General features: G+C 41.8%; 1 protein-coding gene across 4 annotated transcripts in view; it reads left to right on the top strand.

Moving 5' to 3' along the window:
- The first annotated feature begins 200 nt into the window (after positions 1-200).
- KLHL12 (kelch like family member 12) overlaps positions 201-15,651 on the top strand; it is a 33,635-nt gene continuing 18,184 nt past the window's right edge. The window contains exons 1-4 of one of the 4 annotated variants that reach the window (XM_042976059.1): positions 201-319; positions 3,073-3,306; positions 8,480-8,633; positions 9,714-9,931. In XM_042976059.1, the coding sequence (XP_042831993.1) occupies positions 221-319; positions 3,073-3,306; positions 8,480-8,633; positions 9,714-9,931 (705 nt within the window). In that variant the 5' untranslated portion in view covers positions 201-220. The other 3 variants (XM_042976060.1, XM_042976061.1, XM_042976062.1) reach the window with 3 other exon arrangements.

The raw sequence follows: 15,651 nt of genomic DNA, 5'->3' as shown, positions 1-15,651 counted from the left end.
AACAGCAACAGGGGAGATGAGGACTCCTGGGATTTCTAATACGACCCTTTGCAATTTCCCTCACAACGTCCAGCGTCTAGGGACAAGTTCCTTCCATTTGATTGTCCTGAAGTGCACGAAGCGGAGGAGAACCGCCTCGAGGGTGATGATAGGCCCCATTATGATGCAGAGAATGTTGAGGTGTGTGGAGCCCAGGGCTCAGAGGATTCTCCCCACAGCGATGGTCCGCTGGAAAAGGCCATTGTGGGCAATAGACGTGAAGAAATGTGAAGCCCCCGCGGGTTTTCTCGATGTAAGAGGGTTCCTGAATACCTGGCAGGTAAAACATACTCCCTGTAACCAGCTCCTCGGTTTAGAAACGTGGAATCCCGGGGGCGCCTGGGTGGCTCAGTCTGTTGAACGACCGGCTTCGGCTCGGGTCACGATCTTTCGGTACGTGGGTTCGAGCCCAAGTCGGGCTCTGTGCTGACAGCTCAGAGCCTGGAGTCTGCTTCCATTCTCTGTCTCCTTCTCTCTCTGCCCCTACCCCACTCATGCCTCATGCTCTGTCTCTCAAAGATAAGTAAAAACATTTTTAAAAATTAAGAAAAAAAAAAAGAAATGTGGAATCCTATCAATATGCCCTTTCTAGGGAGACTCAGGGAGAGTCTGGCCTCAGCCAATCACCGGGCAAGAGGGCTATACACCCCGCCCCTCGCTGCACGACCCCACCCAGCCCCACCCTTTCTTTCCGCCTTCCTCTAAGCGGGCCGAAGACCGCGCCCAGCGTACCTGCGGGTCACGTGACGCCTCACGTGACGCAGACCCAGGGCAGGGAGGGGGCGGGCCTCGAGCTGCATTACGTCATCACGTCGCGCGGCCGCGGAGACTAGAGCCGGGACTACCACCTTGACGGCTCCAGAGCCTCCGGGTCGGGGCGGCGGCGGCGGCGGCGGCGCTTGGGCTCCTCCTGAGCCGCCTGCTGGCCCCGCGCCCCACCCGATCCCCTCGAGCTGGGAACGGACTCGGCGCCGCTGGGTGGGCCCGCGAGCGGAGGTGAGTTGCACGGTGGTGGTGGCAGGCAGCCCTTCCTTTCCTAGCCCCCGATTCCAGCTTACGGCCCTGCCCCCAACCATCGTCTCCCTCCGGGTTGCAACGGAGAGACGAAGGGAGAGAAGGGAGGTCTGTGGGGCTGGGGCGCCCCCCTCGCAACTTCGCCCTGACCGCGCCCTTCCAGGACCTACCCTTGGAGCTGCCGGCACTGTTCCCGTGTTGTCAGCGGGGCGGGGGGGGGGACTGCCCTTCCTTCTCTTCTCCTACCTGAAATTTAGCCTTTCCAAAATTTGACACCTTTTCGCTCTCACCCCCTCCCCGAGTCTTCCAGGGTGCAGTTCCTCTATTCAGATGTTCACGGAAGTTCCCGAATAGGTAACCTCAAAAAGATGAGAGTGATGTGGCTGAGGTTTTGCCTGATGAGGCAGGAATCCCCAAGGAGGAAGAGTACAGTGCATTAGGGTTGCTGTCAGTTTTGACACTGACACCGTAAAGTCCAGTCCTAGGCTGAGCCCTGTGGTTAACAGTAAGTTGGTATCTGTTCAGACTTTTCTTACATCTCCAGAGTTGGAAGTAAGTTGACTTAAGGAAACTCTTTTTGAAAAACTTTGTATGCTTTGATGAATCACCTCCTTTTCTGTAAAATGGATCTTGCAGGGTTTTTGGAGGGATTTTCTAGAGTACTTATAAAATAATATGCTAACTGTACATAGGAGCAGATGAGAATTTAGGATCTTGTTTGTGCCAGTCAAAAATTATGGTCGTGAGTTGTGGACTCTTGAAGATTGTAGCTTGATTTTTTTTTTTCTTGGATCATTTCAGAAAGTTATAGATTCCAGTAAGACTGTCTTAATAACCCTGCCATTTCATTCCCCAGAAATTTTCCTTGAAGCAAAGAGTGTCACTAAAGCTTGTTAACAATCAAAAAAGTAAAAAGTACATTTTTTAATGTACTTAGTTTATTTGATGCATACGAGTGAACTTTGCAAGTGACTGCTTATGGCCGTAAAATTAGTAGTGGAGTTTTAATAGGTTTCTATCCTAATAATTAGGCTCTTGGTTTTAGTATAGAAGAATTACTACTGGACGGTTGCTAATAATGTAGAGTAGGAAGACCCTTCAATAGAAGAGCTTCAATAACTTAATCACATGAGAGGCACTTGGGTGGCTCAGTTGGTTAAGCTTCCAACTCCTGATTTGGGCTTAGGTCAGGATCTCAATGTTCCTGAGTTGGAGTCCTGCCCCGGCATTGGGCTCTGCTCTGACAACATGGAGCCTGCTTGGGATTCTCTCTCTTCTCTCTCACTGTCCCTTCCCCGCTGGCATGCTACACATTTTAAAATAAAAAATTTAATCACATGAAAATCCATAGATAAGCTTGCAGTGTTTCCATTATTCAGGGTAGGTATTGGTCCTCATTTGAAATGTCATTTTAAGAAGAAATCCAGATATATTTGGAAGTCATAAATAATTCTTTGCATACTTCTTTAGAAAGAGTTCATTTTCACTGACTGGCCTTTATTGCTGTAAGGTGAATACACAATTTTTCTTTTCTTGCTTGTAATTTCTAAACATTCTGTACACCTGCCAGAATAGGAAAACTATATAAACAGGAAAAAATATATATAAATATATGAAAAATATATAAAACAAGATCCTACCTTCTAAGTACTTATCTCCTTATTCTTTAAATAATAATGATATCGCACCTTTAAGAGATTTTATCTTCTCATTTTATCATGTGAGATAACAGCACTGTGAAGACATATGATATATGTGTGGTTTCTTTATATTTCGAGTACAGTTGAGTATTGATTATAGTGTTGAGTGGTAGGGGCTCTCGATACTGGAATTCAGAGGAAGAATCGTTGTTATTTGGGATTATTAGTGGCTAGATTGTGGTGGTAAGACCAGTAATAGGAATGCTCTCTACTTAATATCTGAGGAAGGCTCCTTAACTTGTGTTGATAATTGAACATTTTTAGTTGTCCTAGTCCTTCAAGTATGTTCTGGGTTTATTTTCTTTTTCTCTTGTTGCAGAATCCAAGGACCCCTTTCGTTCTTTCTCCACATTGCTTGATGGGAGGCATTATGGCCCCCAAAGACATAATGACAAATACTCATGCTAAATCCATCCTCAATTCAATGAACTCCCTCCGGAAGAGCAATACCCTCTGTGATGTGACACTGAGAGTAGAGCAGAAAGACTTCCCTGCCCATCGGATTGTGTTGGCCGCCTGTAGCGATTACTTCTGTGCTATGTTCACTAGTGAGGTAAGTGGTAAGTTATCACCTTACAAATGAAAGTCACACATGTAACCTTTTAGTTGTCTCATTTCAGTGAATAAAATGATAGAAGTTTGATAGAATAGTGAATTTCTGTGGTGTGGTGGTTCAGCGCACAGACTCTGGTCAAGATCTGCCTTTTGACTGTGTCTTAGTTTCCCCATCTCCAAATTAGGAATCACAGCGATGTGCAATCACATACGGTTATTGTGACCGTTATTTGAGAAAATCACATGCGAAGTGCTTAGAACAGCATCTGGCATGTGGTAAAACACAAATGTCAGCTACTGGATTTTACTTATTGTTTATTTATTTATTTATTTTTAATGTCTGTTTTTGAGAGAGAGAGAGACAGAGCACGAGTGGGGGAGGGTAGAGGGCAAGAGGGAGACACAGAATCTGAAGCAGGCTCCAGGCTTTGAGCTGTCAGCACAGAGCCCAACGCGGGGCTTGAACCCGTGGACCACAAAATCATGACCTGAGCTGAAGTCAGACTTTTAACTGACTAAGCCACCCAGGTGCCCCGGATTTTACTTACTTTCTTATTTTTATTTTTATTTTTATTTTTTTTAATGTTTGTTTTTGGGGAGAGAGAGAGACAGAGACAGAGTGTGAGCTGGGGAAGAGGCAGACAGAGGGAGACACAGAATCCAAAGCAGGCTCTAGGCTCTGAGCTGCCAGCACAGAGCCCAACGCGGGGCTCGAACTCACAAGCCGCGAGATCATGACCGAGCCGAGGTCGGACGCTTAACCGACTGAGCCACCCAGGCGCCCCAGATTTTACTTTTAAAATTTGGTTTCCTATTTTTCTCCTTCCAAAGTCTAATATTTTATTTATTCTACTTATTTTTTATAGTTTATTTATTTATCTTGAGAGAGAGTGCATGCTTGCATGCGCATGGCGAGCAGGAGAAGGTCAGAGGGAGAAAGCAGGCTCTGTGCTGTCAGCATGGAGTTGGACGTGGGGCTTGATTTCATGAACTGCAAGATCATGACCTGAGCTGAAATCAAGAGTCAGGTGCTCAACGAACTGAGCCACCTAGGCGCCCCCAAAATCTAATATTTTAAAGTGAATACTAGGATGATAAGGGAGAGGGAAAGAAAGAGGAGTGTAGGATTCAGTCCTCATCCACCTAACAGCATATGAAGAAAATCAGTATTCATTCTACCAATGTAGAGTTTAGTGTAATTTCAAATGAGAGGAAGAGGACTTAACAAATAAGTCAATGGGGGCGCCTGGGTGGCTCGGTCGGTTAAGCGTCCGACTTCGGCTCAGGTCATGATCTCGTGGTCCGTGAGTTCGAGCCCCGCGTCGGGCTCTGTGCTGACAGCTCAGAGCCTGGAGCCTGTTTCAGATTCTGTGTCTCTCTCTCTCTGACCCTCCCCTGTTCATGCTCTGTCTCTCTCTCTGTCTCAAAAATAAATAAACGTTAAAAAAAAAATTTAATAAAAAAAAACAACTCAATGACTGCATGGGTATATGCAGTATAACTTGGGGAAAAAATGCTGACTATGGAGTGTAAGCAGTAAAAGAGAATAAGGAAAAGGTTGGCTTGACAAGAAAAAAGGTTGTGCTTACAGGTATTAAGAAAGACTGCTTGGGGCACTTGGGTGGCTCAGTTGGTTAAGCATCTGACTTTGGCTCAGGTCATGATCTCATGGCTCGTGAGTTTGAGCCCCACGTTGGGCTCTCTGCTGTCAGTGTGGAGTCCACTTCAGATCCTCTGTCCCCCAATCTCTCTGTCCCTCCCTGCTCATGCACCCTCTCTTCCCCTCTCTCTCAAAAATAAAAATAAACAAAGAAAGACTGCTTTAGTAATTGACAGAACTTTTAAAACATAGAATAAGGCTATTGAATATATTGTGAATTACTCTTAGCTGAACAGCAGAAAGCACCACAACTTTTTTTATTTTTCAAAATCTCAAGTCTGATTTTTAAATTTTAAATAATTTATCTTGAATTTTTTAACCTTGAGTGATGAGTACACCAATGTGTATTATATCACATACTTATACTTAAATACACCTGAAATATCTCATTGTATCAACACTTTTTTAAAAATCTTTTTAACCACCAGTATTTTTTTTTTTAAGTTAATCTCATCATCTTAGTGAAGATGTTGCTGTTGGATGGGAATAAGAGAGGTGGTAACATAATAATAACAATAACTACCTTTTATGGGGCAGGTACTGTGTTGGGTGATTGCTGTATGTTATTCACCGTAGGGTTAGATGTTACCATCTCATTTTACAAATGAATAAACAAGGTCTTATATATTAAATGACTTGCCCAAGATCACATGGCTTATAAATGACAGAGATGGGGTTTAATCCTAAATTTTCTTACTCTAAACCCATACAATATATGCTGTATCCGAAAAGCTACAAACATGCTGTATTGCTCTATACAGATCTTACTTACTTGCTTTATACACATTTTAACTACTGTGCTTCCTTAGCCTCTGATATATGGGTTTTTATATTCTCCAGTTTCAAAGCCAAAATAGTTTATGGTTCTCTGAGCCAGTGCTCGGTCACATGGCTGGTAGGAAAAACATGGAAACCTGACAGATCATTCCAGCTACTTCAGGCTAATTTTAAAATGCTCTTGTGTAATATAACATCACAGATCCCTATCCCATATTGTCCTCCAGAAAGAATATCTGCCCAAGAGCATCAGAAGCAGTTGGCATTTAACTGGGTAAGGACGGTTCTGTCAGCAGCTGCTGAGCATGAAGGTACTAATGGATCAGGACTGCTGACTGCTAATTATATAGCGTGCATCCTGTTCTCTGTGAGCTGGAGGAAAATAGTCTGTCTTTGCTCTCTCTGCACATTCAGAGTGGTAAGGAGTTCTCTGAAAGAATTCTCTCTTTTTTCTCACCAGGGACCATTTTTCTTTAAAAACTGGTATTAGGCAAGAAAATGCCAGATGGTTGTGTCTTTATTTTTTAAGAGTAATTGACATAAAGGAGAGGGTTCAGAGACCTGGGTCCTAGGCTCAATTCTCTTAACAATGCTGTGTGAACTCTGGCAGCCATTTAACTTCACTGGGTTGATCTTTAAAATAAAGTAGTTGAACTAGATGATTTCATTTTTCTCTTCCCGCCCTGAAATGCTCTTCAAATGTGGTCCAATTAAAGTGTCATTTGAGTGAGGCAAGAGGACCTGAGTTTTATCTGTCTCTTGCTAGTTAAGAGACCTTGGTTAAGTCACATAACTTCTTTGAACCTTAGATCCTTTTTGTCATAAACGGCAATAATATCAGACCTCTAACTACTTTGCCAGGTTGCTGTGAGAATCAGGTGAAATAATAGTAAGTAAGAAGCACTCTGAAAAATTGTAAAGCAAATATTAGTGTGAAATGATACTATAAATTGCTCTGAGTTCATAGATAGTGAAATATTTTCATATTTAAGTTATTTGATGGGAAAATAGTTTATTGAATAAGAAGTTTTAGGAATAAATGTACTTATATATTTCTGCTGCTTGTATACATACTATGTGCAGAGTTAACAAATGTTTTTACAAAACAATGTTCTAGTGACATTTTTTGTGTGTGTTTATCTTTGAGAGAGAGAGAGAGAGAGAGAGAGAGAGAGAGTGGGGGAGGGGCAGAGAGAGGGACGCAGAGGATCCCAAGTGGGTTCTGTGCTGACAGCGGAGAGCCTGATGTGGGGCTCAAACTCGTGGACCGTGAGATCATGACCTGAGCCAAAGTTGGATGCTTAACCGACTGAGCCACCCAGGTGCCCTGCTTACGAGTGCTATTTTTAATGTTAGGGATTGATTTTGTTCTTGGCTTTGGTAGAGAATACTTTTTGATTATTCTTTTGGGCTGATGGCGGAATCAAAGATGATAAAGATGTGTAGTTCATAATGGAAATGCACCGGAATTTTGTGAGTAATTCGAATTTCCAACTAAGGTTAAGTTGTAGTAAGAGTTTCATAAGGTAATCGATTTTTAGATAGTTTACTGTCCTGTAAAATTAAAGATTTATACCCTTAGCCGAACAATTTTCTATGATTATCCAGGCCTCTTCAATACTCATAATTGCAATGATGCGTTCTGGGACTAAATATACCACTAAACAATTAGTGAAAATAGTCAAAATAGCCAATATAGCCAAAATAGTCAATCTGATCTTTAGAAAAAGTACCAATTCAATTATATCCAGTGTCACAGTAGAGTGCCCCTTAAGATGACCTGAATATTTGGTCATTACTAAATGTACTCGGGGGCGCCTGGGTGGCTTAATCAGTTAAGCATCTGTCTGACTTTGTTTCAGGTCATGGTCTCACGGTTCATGAGTTTGAGCCGTGCGTCAGGCTCTGTGCTGACAACCTGCTTCAGATTCCGTAGCTCCCTCTCTCTCTGCCCCTCCCCCGATTGTGCTCTCTCTTTCTCTCTCTCATAAATAAACAGTGGAGGAAAAAAAAAAAGTACTCGAAGAATAGAACAATAATGAGTAGTCATGAGTCTGGAGCTGTAAGCCACAGAGTTCTCTACAAGCGTGAAATCTCATTGAAATTTTGTGTTTTATCTTAAAAGCTCATGGACACTAGTACTATGTTCACAGAACTTTTGGATTCAGTCCTGTAATAAATCTATGTTTGTTTTATTACAAAAGCAGTGTTTTAAATTATTCACTGGTGAAATTAATATTCCAGGGTGTCACCTCCCGGTGTGCTCTTGAGTAGCATGCAGCTGCCCCAAGTTGGACAAGCTACAAATACATACCATATTTGCTTCATACAAATCAAACAAATTAGACCATAATTTTTTATTTTTTTTTTTTTTTGGTTTTTTTTTTTTTTTTAACGTTTTATTTATTTTTGAGACAGGGAGAGACACAGCATGAACGGGGGAGGGTCAGAGAGAGGGAGACACAGAATCTGAAACAGGCTCCAGGCTCTGAGCTGTTAGCACAGAGTCCGACGCGGGGCTCGAACTCACGGACCGCGAGATCATGACCTGAGCTGAAGTCGGCCGCTTAACCGATGTCCGCCGCTTAACCGACTGAGCCACCCAGGCGCCCCGACCATAATTTTTTAAAGACGGGCATTAATACTAACATCCCTTCAAGCTCTCGGATATGAGATTCTGCCTTTATCTCGTGGAATCATAACCACTGTTATTTCATACCCTTTGAATTTTCAGCTTTCAGAGAAGGGGAAACCTTATGTTGACATTCAAGGCTTAACTGCTTCTACCATGGAGATTCTGTTGGACTTCGTGTACACTGAAACCGTACATGTGACGGTGGAGAATGTACAAGAACTGCTTCCTGCAGCCTGTCTGCTTCAGCTGAAAGGTACAGATGATAAAGTTGCTATTGCTCATGCCACGGTAGCCTTGGAAATGTTTAGAATTAATCAGGTAAACTTAATCACGGAAATTATGGAGACAGACTGTGGACGCTCTTGTTTACCGCCTGCGGCACAGAAGATCAGGTTTCAATCACAACGTCAAAGAACCTCTCCATATGTGGCCATTTGGCTCTTTAGAAGAGCATTTACGCCTTTTCTGTTTTTAAAAAAATGAAAGAGGGGATAACAGACACATTTTCTTACATGTATGTACATACTAGCTCTACAAGGAGACACAAGAAACTGATACTATTCATCGCCTATATGGAAGGGAACTAGATGGCCAGGTGGAAAGGGAGGCTGGGGGGTTATTCATGGTAAACTCTTTAGTACTTTTAATTTTGAGCCATGTAAATTATGTATTGGAAATTTAAATTGGCACACAAAAATGAAAGTATATAATGTTTTCACAGGATATGGGGTGGTCCCCCTTCCTATTTCCAGACTGTCTTTCTTAACCTGCATTGATGTTTCTGTTATTTTTAGTATTTCTAAATGCCTGGTTGAAAGTTTTCTGCTTTTAATACATGATTGAAAAACAGTATTGAAGCTTTCGCATTAGTGCACAAATTAGGTTTATACTCTGAACTTTGCAATTAGAGAAATAAGGGGTTGTCGTTAGTAGCTCTTATTTTTCCTTGGCAAGAGTCTTTCAGTCAAGTTTTCATAGGGAGTAGAAATTAGGTACATTATGTTAAATTATGATTGGTTTTATAAAAGCTTGGTTCCCAGGAGTATGTTTTGTTTAATTGTGCCAGTGTCCATAGAAGCAATTTGTCTTGCTATACTTATTTCTAAAGCTGAAACAGAGACACACAAGACCTTGCTTGAAGGTCGCACGACACACAAGACAGAAATTGGATTTGAATTCCTTAAGCATAAAATTTCTAATTTGATCCTTACCCGTGTTGAGCCAGGATTCGTCTGTTACCTTGTAGAGAAGATGTCTCCTTCCAAGAATGTAGACCAACCAGTTCACACCTGGTCAAGTACCCTGAAGTGTTCATTGTCTGTGTTTGTCCTAGGTGTGAAGCAAGCCTGCTGCGAGTTCTTAGAAAGTCAGTTGGACCCCTCTAATTGCCTGGGTATCAGGGATTTTGCTGAAACTCACAATTGTGTTGACCTGATGCAAGCAGCTGAGGTTTTTAGTCAGAAGCATTTTCCGGAAGTGGTACAGCATGAAGAATTCATTCTTCTAAGTCAAGGAGAAGTGGAAAAGCTAATCAAGTGCGATGAAATTCAGGTACAAATTTGGCTTGGTATTGGGGTTTCTTCAAGACTGGAACATTACAAAACTTGGGAAAGGGGGGGCACTCGGGTGACTCGGTTGAACGTCTGACTCTTGATCTCAGCTCAGGTCTTGATCTCAAGTCGTGAGTTAAAGCCCCGTGTTGGGCTCTGGGTTGGGTGTGGAACCTACTAAAAGAAAACAAACACAAACAAAACTAGGAAAAAGCAAGGTGGATTTACTGTGTTTCTGTAGCAGGGCATCTTAATCAAGTGTCAATATTGGCTCCAAAGGTTTCATTAAATACCCCTGAAATTTTATGCCAAATTTATGGGAGGGAGTTATGGGAAGGAGTTAGCCACCTTCCTCAATATACAATCCCAATGGTTAAGAGTCACTATCGAAGAGACAGTGGTGTGGAATAAGCAGAAATTTGAAGTAAAGAGATTTCTATAGAGCACTTCTGTATTACTCATTCACTCATTTTACAAACATTTACAGAGAATATCTACTCTACAGCAGTAGATATTCTGAATAAACTATCTGTGGCAGGTGCTATGGCTCCAAGAGTGAGTAAGATACAGTCCTTGTTTTCAGTAATTCACAACATAGTGGTAGAGACAGAGAAGGACAAAACTTAATAGAATATAGTGAGAATAATGAGGTTATTCAAAGTGAAGAAATTAGAAGAAAGAAGAATAAACCTTTTACATTTAAATTAGACCAAAAAGGAAGTGGATCAAAGGAAGTGAAAAAAAGGTTGGAGACCGTAAACAGGAGGCAGATCATAAGTGCCTAATGGGGGGGGGGGGTAATGAGGGAGTGGGGAGAAGGAACATATGAACTGCGTCTTGAAGGAGTTGTGTTTCACCCAGCAGAGGGGAAGCCACCTGGGCACAGGCAAGGGTTCAGTCACTTGGCCCAGCAAGAAGGATCTTAGGTAATCCTGATGCTAAGTCATAGTGCCAGTAGCCAGCAGAGTTTTTATTGCACAGAGGTCTGTAGTTAGGCTAACAATTAGAGTGACAATTGTTCCCCCTCGTCAGGAGAAATTCACTTCTCTAGGAAGGCTAAGAGTTCATTTGTTTTCCTCCCACTCTGCTCAGATAAATTTTGAATTAATGGATTCCCGGAAGTTAGTGGCACCTCAATTTAAACAAGAGATATATTGGGAAGGAATCAAAATCTGATTAATATTCTAAATGCTATAGAAGCTGGGGGTGCCTAGGTGGCTCAGTTGGTTAAGCATCGGACTTCGGCTTAGGTCATGATCTCACAGTTTGTGAGTTCGAGCCCTGTGGCAAGCTTGTGCTGACAGCTCAGAGCCTGGAGCCTGCTTCAGATTCTGTCTCTGCCTCTCTCTCTCTACCCCTCCCCTGCTCATACTCTGTGTGTGTGTGTGTCTCTCTCTCTAAACTAAATAAACATTGGGGCGCCTGGGTGGCTCAGTCGGTTAAGCGTCCGACTTCAACTCAGGTCACTATCTCGCGGTCCGTGAGTTCAAGCCTCGCGTCGGGCTCTGGGCTGACGGCTCAGAGCCTGGAGCCTGCTTCAGATTCTGTGTCTCCCTCTCTCTCTGCCCCTCCCCCGTTCATGCTCTGTCTCTCTCTGTCTCAAAAATAAATAAATGTTTAAAAAATAAAAAAAAAAAAACTAAATAAACATTAAAATAAATAAATAAAAATTAAAAAAATAAATGATGTAGAAGAAATTTGCTAAAGAAATCCTATAATTTACTTTCATAAACCAAATGATAGCTCTCTGATTTATTTTGTTAAAACTAGAATTTTCATGTACTATAATAAGATCTTAAGAATATTTATCACATTTTAGCCAACTTTTTCTTTTTGCCTTCCCCTACTGACTTCTGAGGGAAAATTTATTAAGGTACATTGGTGACATTGTTTTCAAAATAAAGAGGAATCATTTTTCCAGTTTGACCTATTAGCCCAGAGAAGCTGGTGTTACAAGTGTTACTGAGACAAATATTTGCTAAAGTTTTGTTCTCACTCTTGCTGTGGTGGAACATTGTGTCCATCCACTGAAATGCCAGGTGTAGACAAATGGCACATTCTTCAGACTTGGGAAGTTGGTAATTTGCTAGAATATCTTGATTTTTCTTGATTTAACCATGCATTAGGAAATGCAGTAAATAGCGTGAACAATATAGACTTAAAGTTCACTGCACATAACAAAATTGCTAAAACTTACTCAGCATTTACTATTGGTTTCCTTTATTAAATATTTATTGGGCACTTTGTGCCCAGAACGGTTCCGGGTGCCAGCAATCCAATTGTGAACACAACAGATAAAAAATTACTATACTCTGGACTTTTCATTTTAATGGCACCATTCTTGGTATATTTTATCTTATGTAGTTGTCAAAACTGTCCCCATTTTTCGGAGAAAGAAACTGATGCTTCGAGGGTAAGCGTCATACTGGAGCTAATAAGTGGCAGAGCCAGGCCTCCTATCTGAGCAGTCTGGCTCCAGATTCTGTTCTGTTCCATGAAACTATGAGCTGGTTGCCTAGTTAGTTTCTAATTGACCAAATCAGCAAGCAGTTACAGAAGTCCTATGTAGTCATAGAACTATATATACTTTGGAATAAAACTAAATGGAATAGGGAGAGCAAAAAACTTTTTTATTCAGAAACTCAGATGAAAAGAGTTTGAGAACTCTTCCCTCAGTGTCTGTAAAGACTGTCTTTTTTTTCTGGAAAGACAGCAAGTGGCACATTGTTTCTCTTCTGTATTCCAGCCAGAAAGAGGAACCAGATGTCTGACTCCCCAGCTAATACTTCTTCTTAATTATATAAAACGATCCTACTTAACACAGAAGCAGTATGTTGTACTGGTTAAAACAACATGGGCTTTAGAATCAGGGTGGGGTTTATTTTGGCTGTGTGGCACGTGTTAACCTAACCACTAATCTTCAGTTTCCTCTTCTGTAGATAATAGTCCTACTTAGTGCATGAGGTCATTCTGATCATTAAATTAAGAATATCATTGCCTTGGGGCGCCTGGGTGGCTCAGTCGGTTACGTGTCCGACTTCTGCTCATGGTCTGTGAGTTCGAGCCCCGCATCGGGCTCTGTGCTGACAGCTCAGAGCCTGGAGCCTGTTTCAGATTCTGTGTCTCCCTCTCTGACCTTTCCCCTGTGTCTCTCTCTGTCTCAAAAATAAATAAACGTTAAAAAAAAATTAAAAAAAAAAAAAAAGAATATCAGTGCCTGATACATAAAATAGTTCTCTGAAAATTTATTATGGGGAAATTTTTCTCCATAGTGAAACATTAATGTGAAGGTTTTTTCCTCCCAGTTTAGCTGTTTCTCTGCAAGTCTAGTTTATTCTCTCTTCAGTAAGATCAAGGGTCGCTGCTCATGATTGAAAAACCCCATTATAAACTGATGTATCTAATTTAAACCTAGAATGTGTTAGAGCCTAGCATGGAGCTGTTTACAACTGTTAGCTTGTCATTCTTGTCTTTAAAAAGATTTTTTTTTCTTTTTTTTTTAAATTGTGGGCACCCTTCTGTGTACTTCCCTGCCTCTAATCCATCAGCAGGCTGGGTTAGTTTCACCTCCTATAAATTTGGTGCATAAATTTCAGTCACCACTGCTATGGCTTAAGTACCCATCACCATTTGCCTAATGTGCCAGCTGGTGTCCCAGCTCTCGGCCCTTCTAATCTGTTCTACCCATGCTAGTCAGGGTGATCTTTACAGAACATTGATATGATCATATCCCAAGCTTGCTTGAAACCTTTTCATGGGTTCCCATTGCTGTTAGAGTAAATTCCAGTCTTCTAACGCTCTCTCTGATCTGGCCCTTGTTTACCTCTCCAGTTTGATCTTTTACCATTCTTCCCCTGCCTCATTCCTTCTACTACACCAGCCTTGTATCACTTCTCAAACTGTGTTCCTTTTTGCTCTAAGATTGTGTTGTCCAGTTTGCTAGGCACACATGGCTGTTGAGCACTTCAAATGTGGCTGGTGTGACTGAGCAGCTGAGTTTTTAATTTAACTTAAATTTTTTTTAACGTTTATTTAATTTTTTTTTTTAACGTTTATTTTTATTTTTGAGACAGAGAGAGACAGAGCATGAATGGGGGAGGGTCAGAGAGAGGGAGACACAGAATCTGAAACAGGCTTCAGGCTCTGAGCTGTCAGCACAGAGCCCGACGCAGGGCTCGAACTCACGGACCGTGAGATCATGACCTGAGCCGAAGTCGGCCGCCCAACTGACTGAACCACCCAGGCGCCCCTAACGTTTATTTAATTTTTGAGAGAGAGACGGAATATGAGCAGGGGAGGAAGAGAGAGAGGGAGACACAGAATCCGAAGCGGGCTCCAGGCTCCAAGCTGTCAGCACAGAGCCCGATGCGGGACTTGAACTCACAAGCTGTGAGATCATGAGCTGAGCTGAAGTCAGACGCTTAACTGACTGAGCTACCCAGGCGCCCCTCTTAATTTTTTTTTTTTTTAACAGAGCAAGCAGGGGAGTGGAGCAGAAGGGCACGGAGCCCAACACCAGGCTCCATCCCACGACCCTGGGATCATGACCTGAACTGAAATCAAGAGTTGAACACTCAACCAACTGAGCCACCCAGGCACCCCTTCACTTAATTTTAATTAATGTAATTATAAATCTCCATACGTAGCTGGTGGCTACCATATTGGACAGTACAGCTTTAGGGTTTCAGCATGTGCTCTCCTGCTTGCCTTGGAGCACTCTCTTAACTCTTCGTGGCTAATTGCTACTCACCCATCATATTGAAATCTGTTTCTTCTGCAGGGAGGCCTTTTCTGACCCATCAACCTAAATTAGGAAATCTCATGTTATTCTGTCTCATAGCCCCTGTACTTTTCCTACATAGTACAGAATGACAAAGTGGCATTGTTCGTTTTTCCAACTTACCTGTTATCTCCCCACTTAAAAGCAAGGTTCATGTCTCATTTGTTACCAGTGTATAACCAGCTTCCAGCACTGGGCCTGGCGCGTAGTAGGTTTTTGGTACATCCAGTGAATGAACCTTCTGAAACGTCTGCATTTTCAGTTCTTGGGAAAAGTTCACAGAATGGTGTCTCTGTCTGGGCACTGTCACATTCTGAAAGGTCTCAGAACAGATGCGTTCTAGGCGCTGGTGGAGGAGGCACAGGACCTATATGTAGGTGTCTGTCTTGGGGAGGTCTTAGGTGTTAGTAGATGTAGTGCTCTTGCAGGGATACAATGTAGGTTTTTTAGGCTGTGCCTTATGCAATTTGTTACATGTAAGCTTAGACCTAAGTTCCCCAAATGATTAATTACATATATCATCTCAAAGCATTGTGCCTGGTAAATAATGTTTATATTATATATATTATATATTTCTATATATATTTATACATATAGAAATATAATTATATATTTATATATATATAAATAGTATTTGTTCAGATGCTAATTGACAATTCTTTGGAAACTGCAGCATTATAGCATAATGATATAAGAGAAGTTTCTGCTTCACAGGCTTGGGTGGAGGTGTTGGGGAGCAATCCTGGAGGTCGTTAGACAACACTTATAAACACAAGTTGTTTTAAGAGGAAATTTTTTATGGAAAGAGCCTAAATGTCCATCAACTGATGAATGGATAAAGAAATTGTGGTTTATATACACAATGGAATACTACGTGGCAATGAGAAAAAATGAAATATGGCCTTTTGTAGCAACGTGGATGGAACTGGAGAGTGTGATGC

Source organism: Panthera tigris, chromosome F3 (genome assembly GCF_018350195.1).
Source record: "Panthera tigris isolate Pti1 chromosome F3, P.tigris_Pti1_mat1.1, whole genome shotgun sequence".
NCBI classification, from domain to species: domain Eukaryota; kingdom Metazoa; phylum Chordata; class Mammalia; order Carnivora; family Felidae; genus Panthera; species Panthera tigris.
The sequence above is the reverse complement of the archived record's forward strand: the minus strand, read 5'-3'. Positions and strand labels throughout refer to the sequence as shown.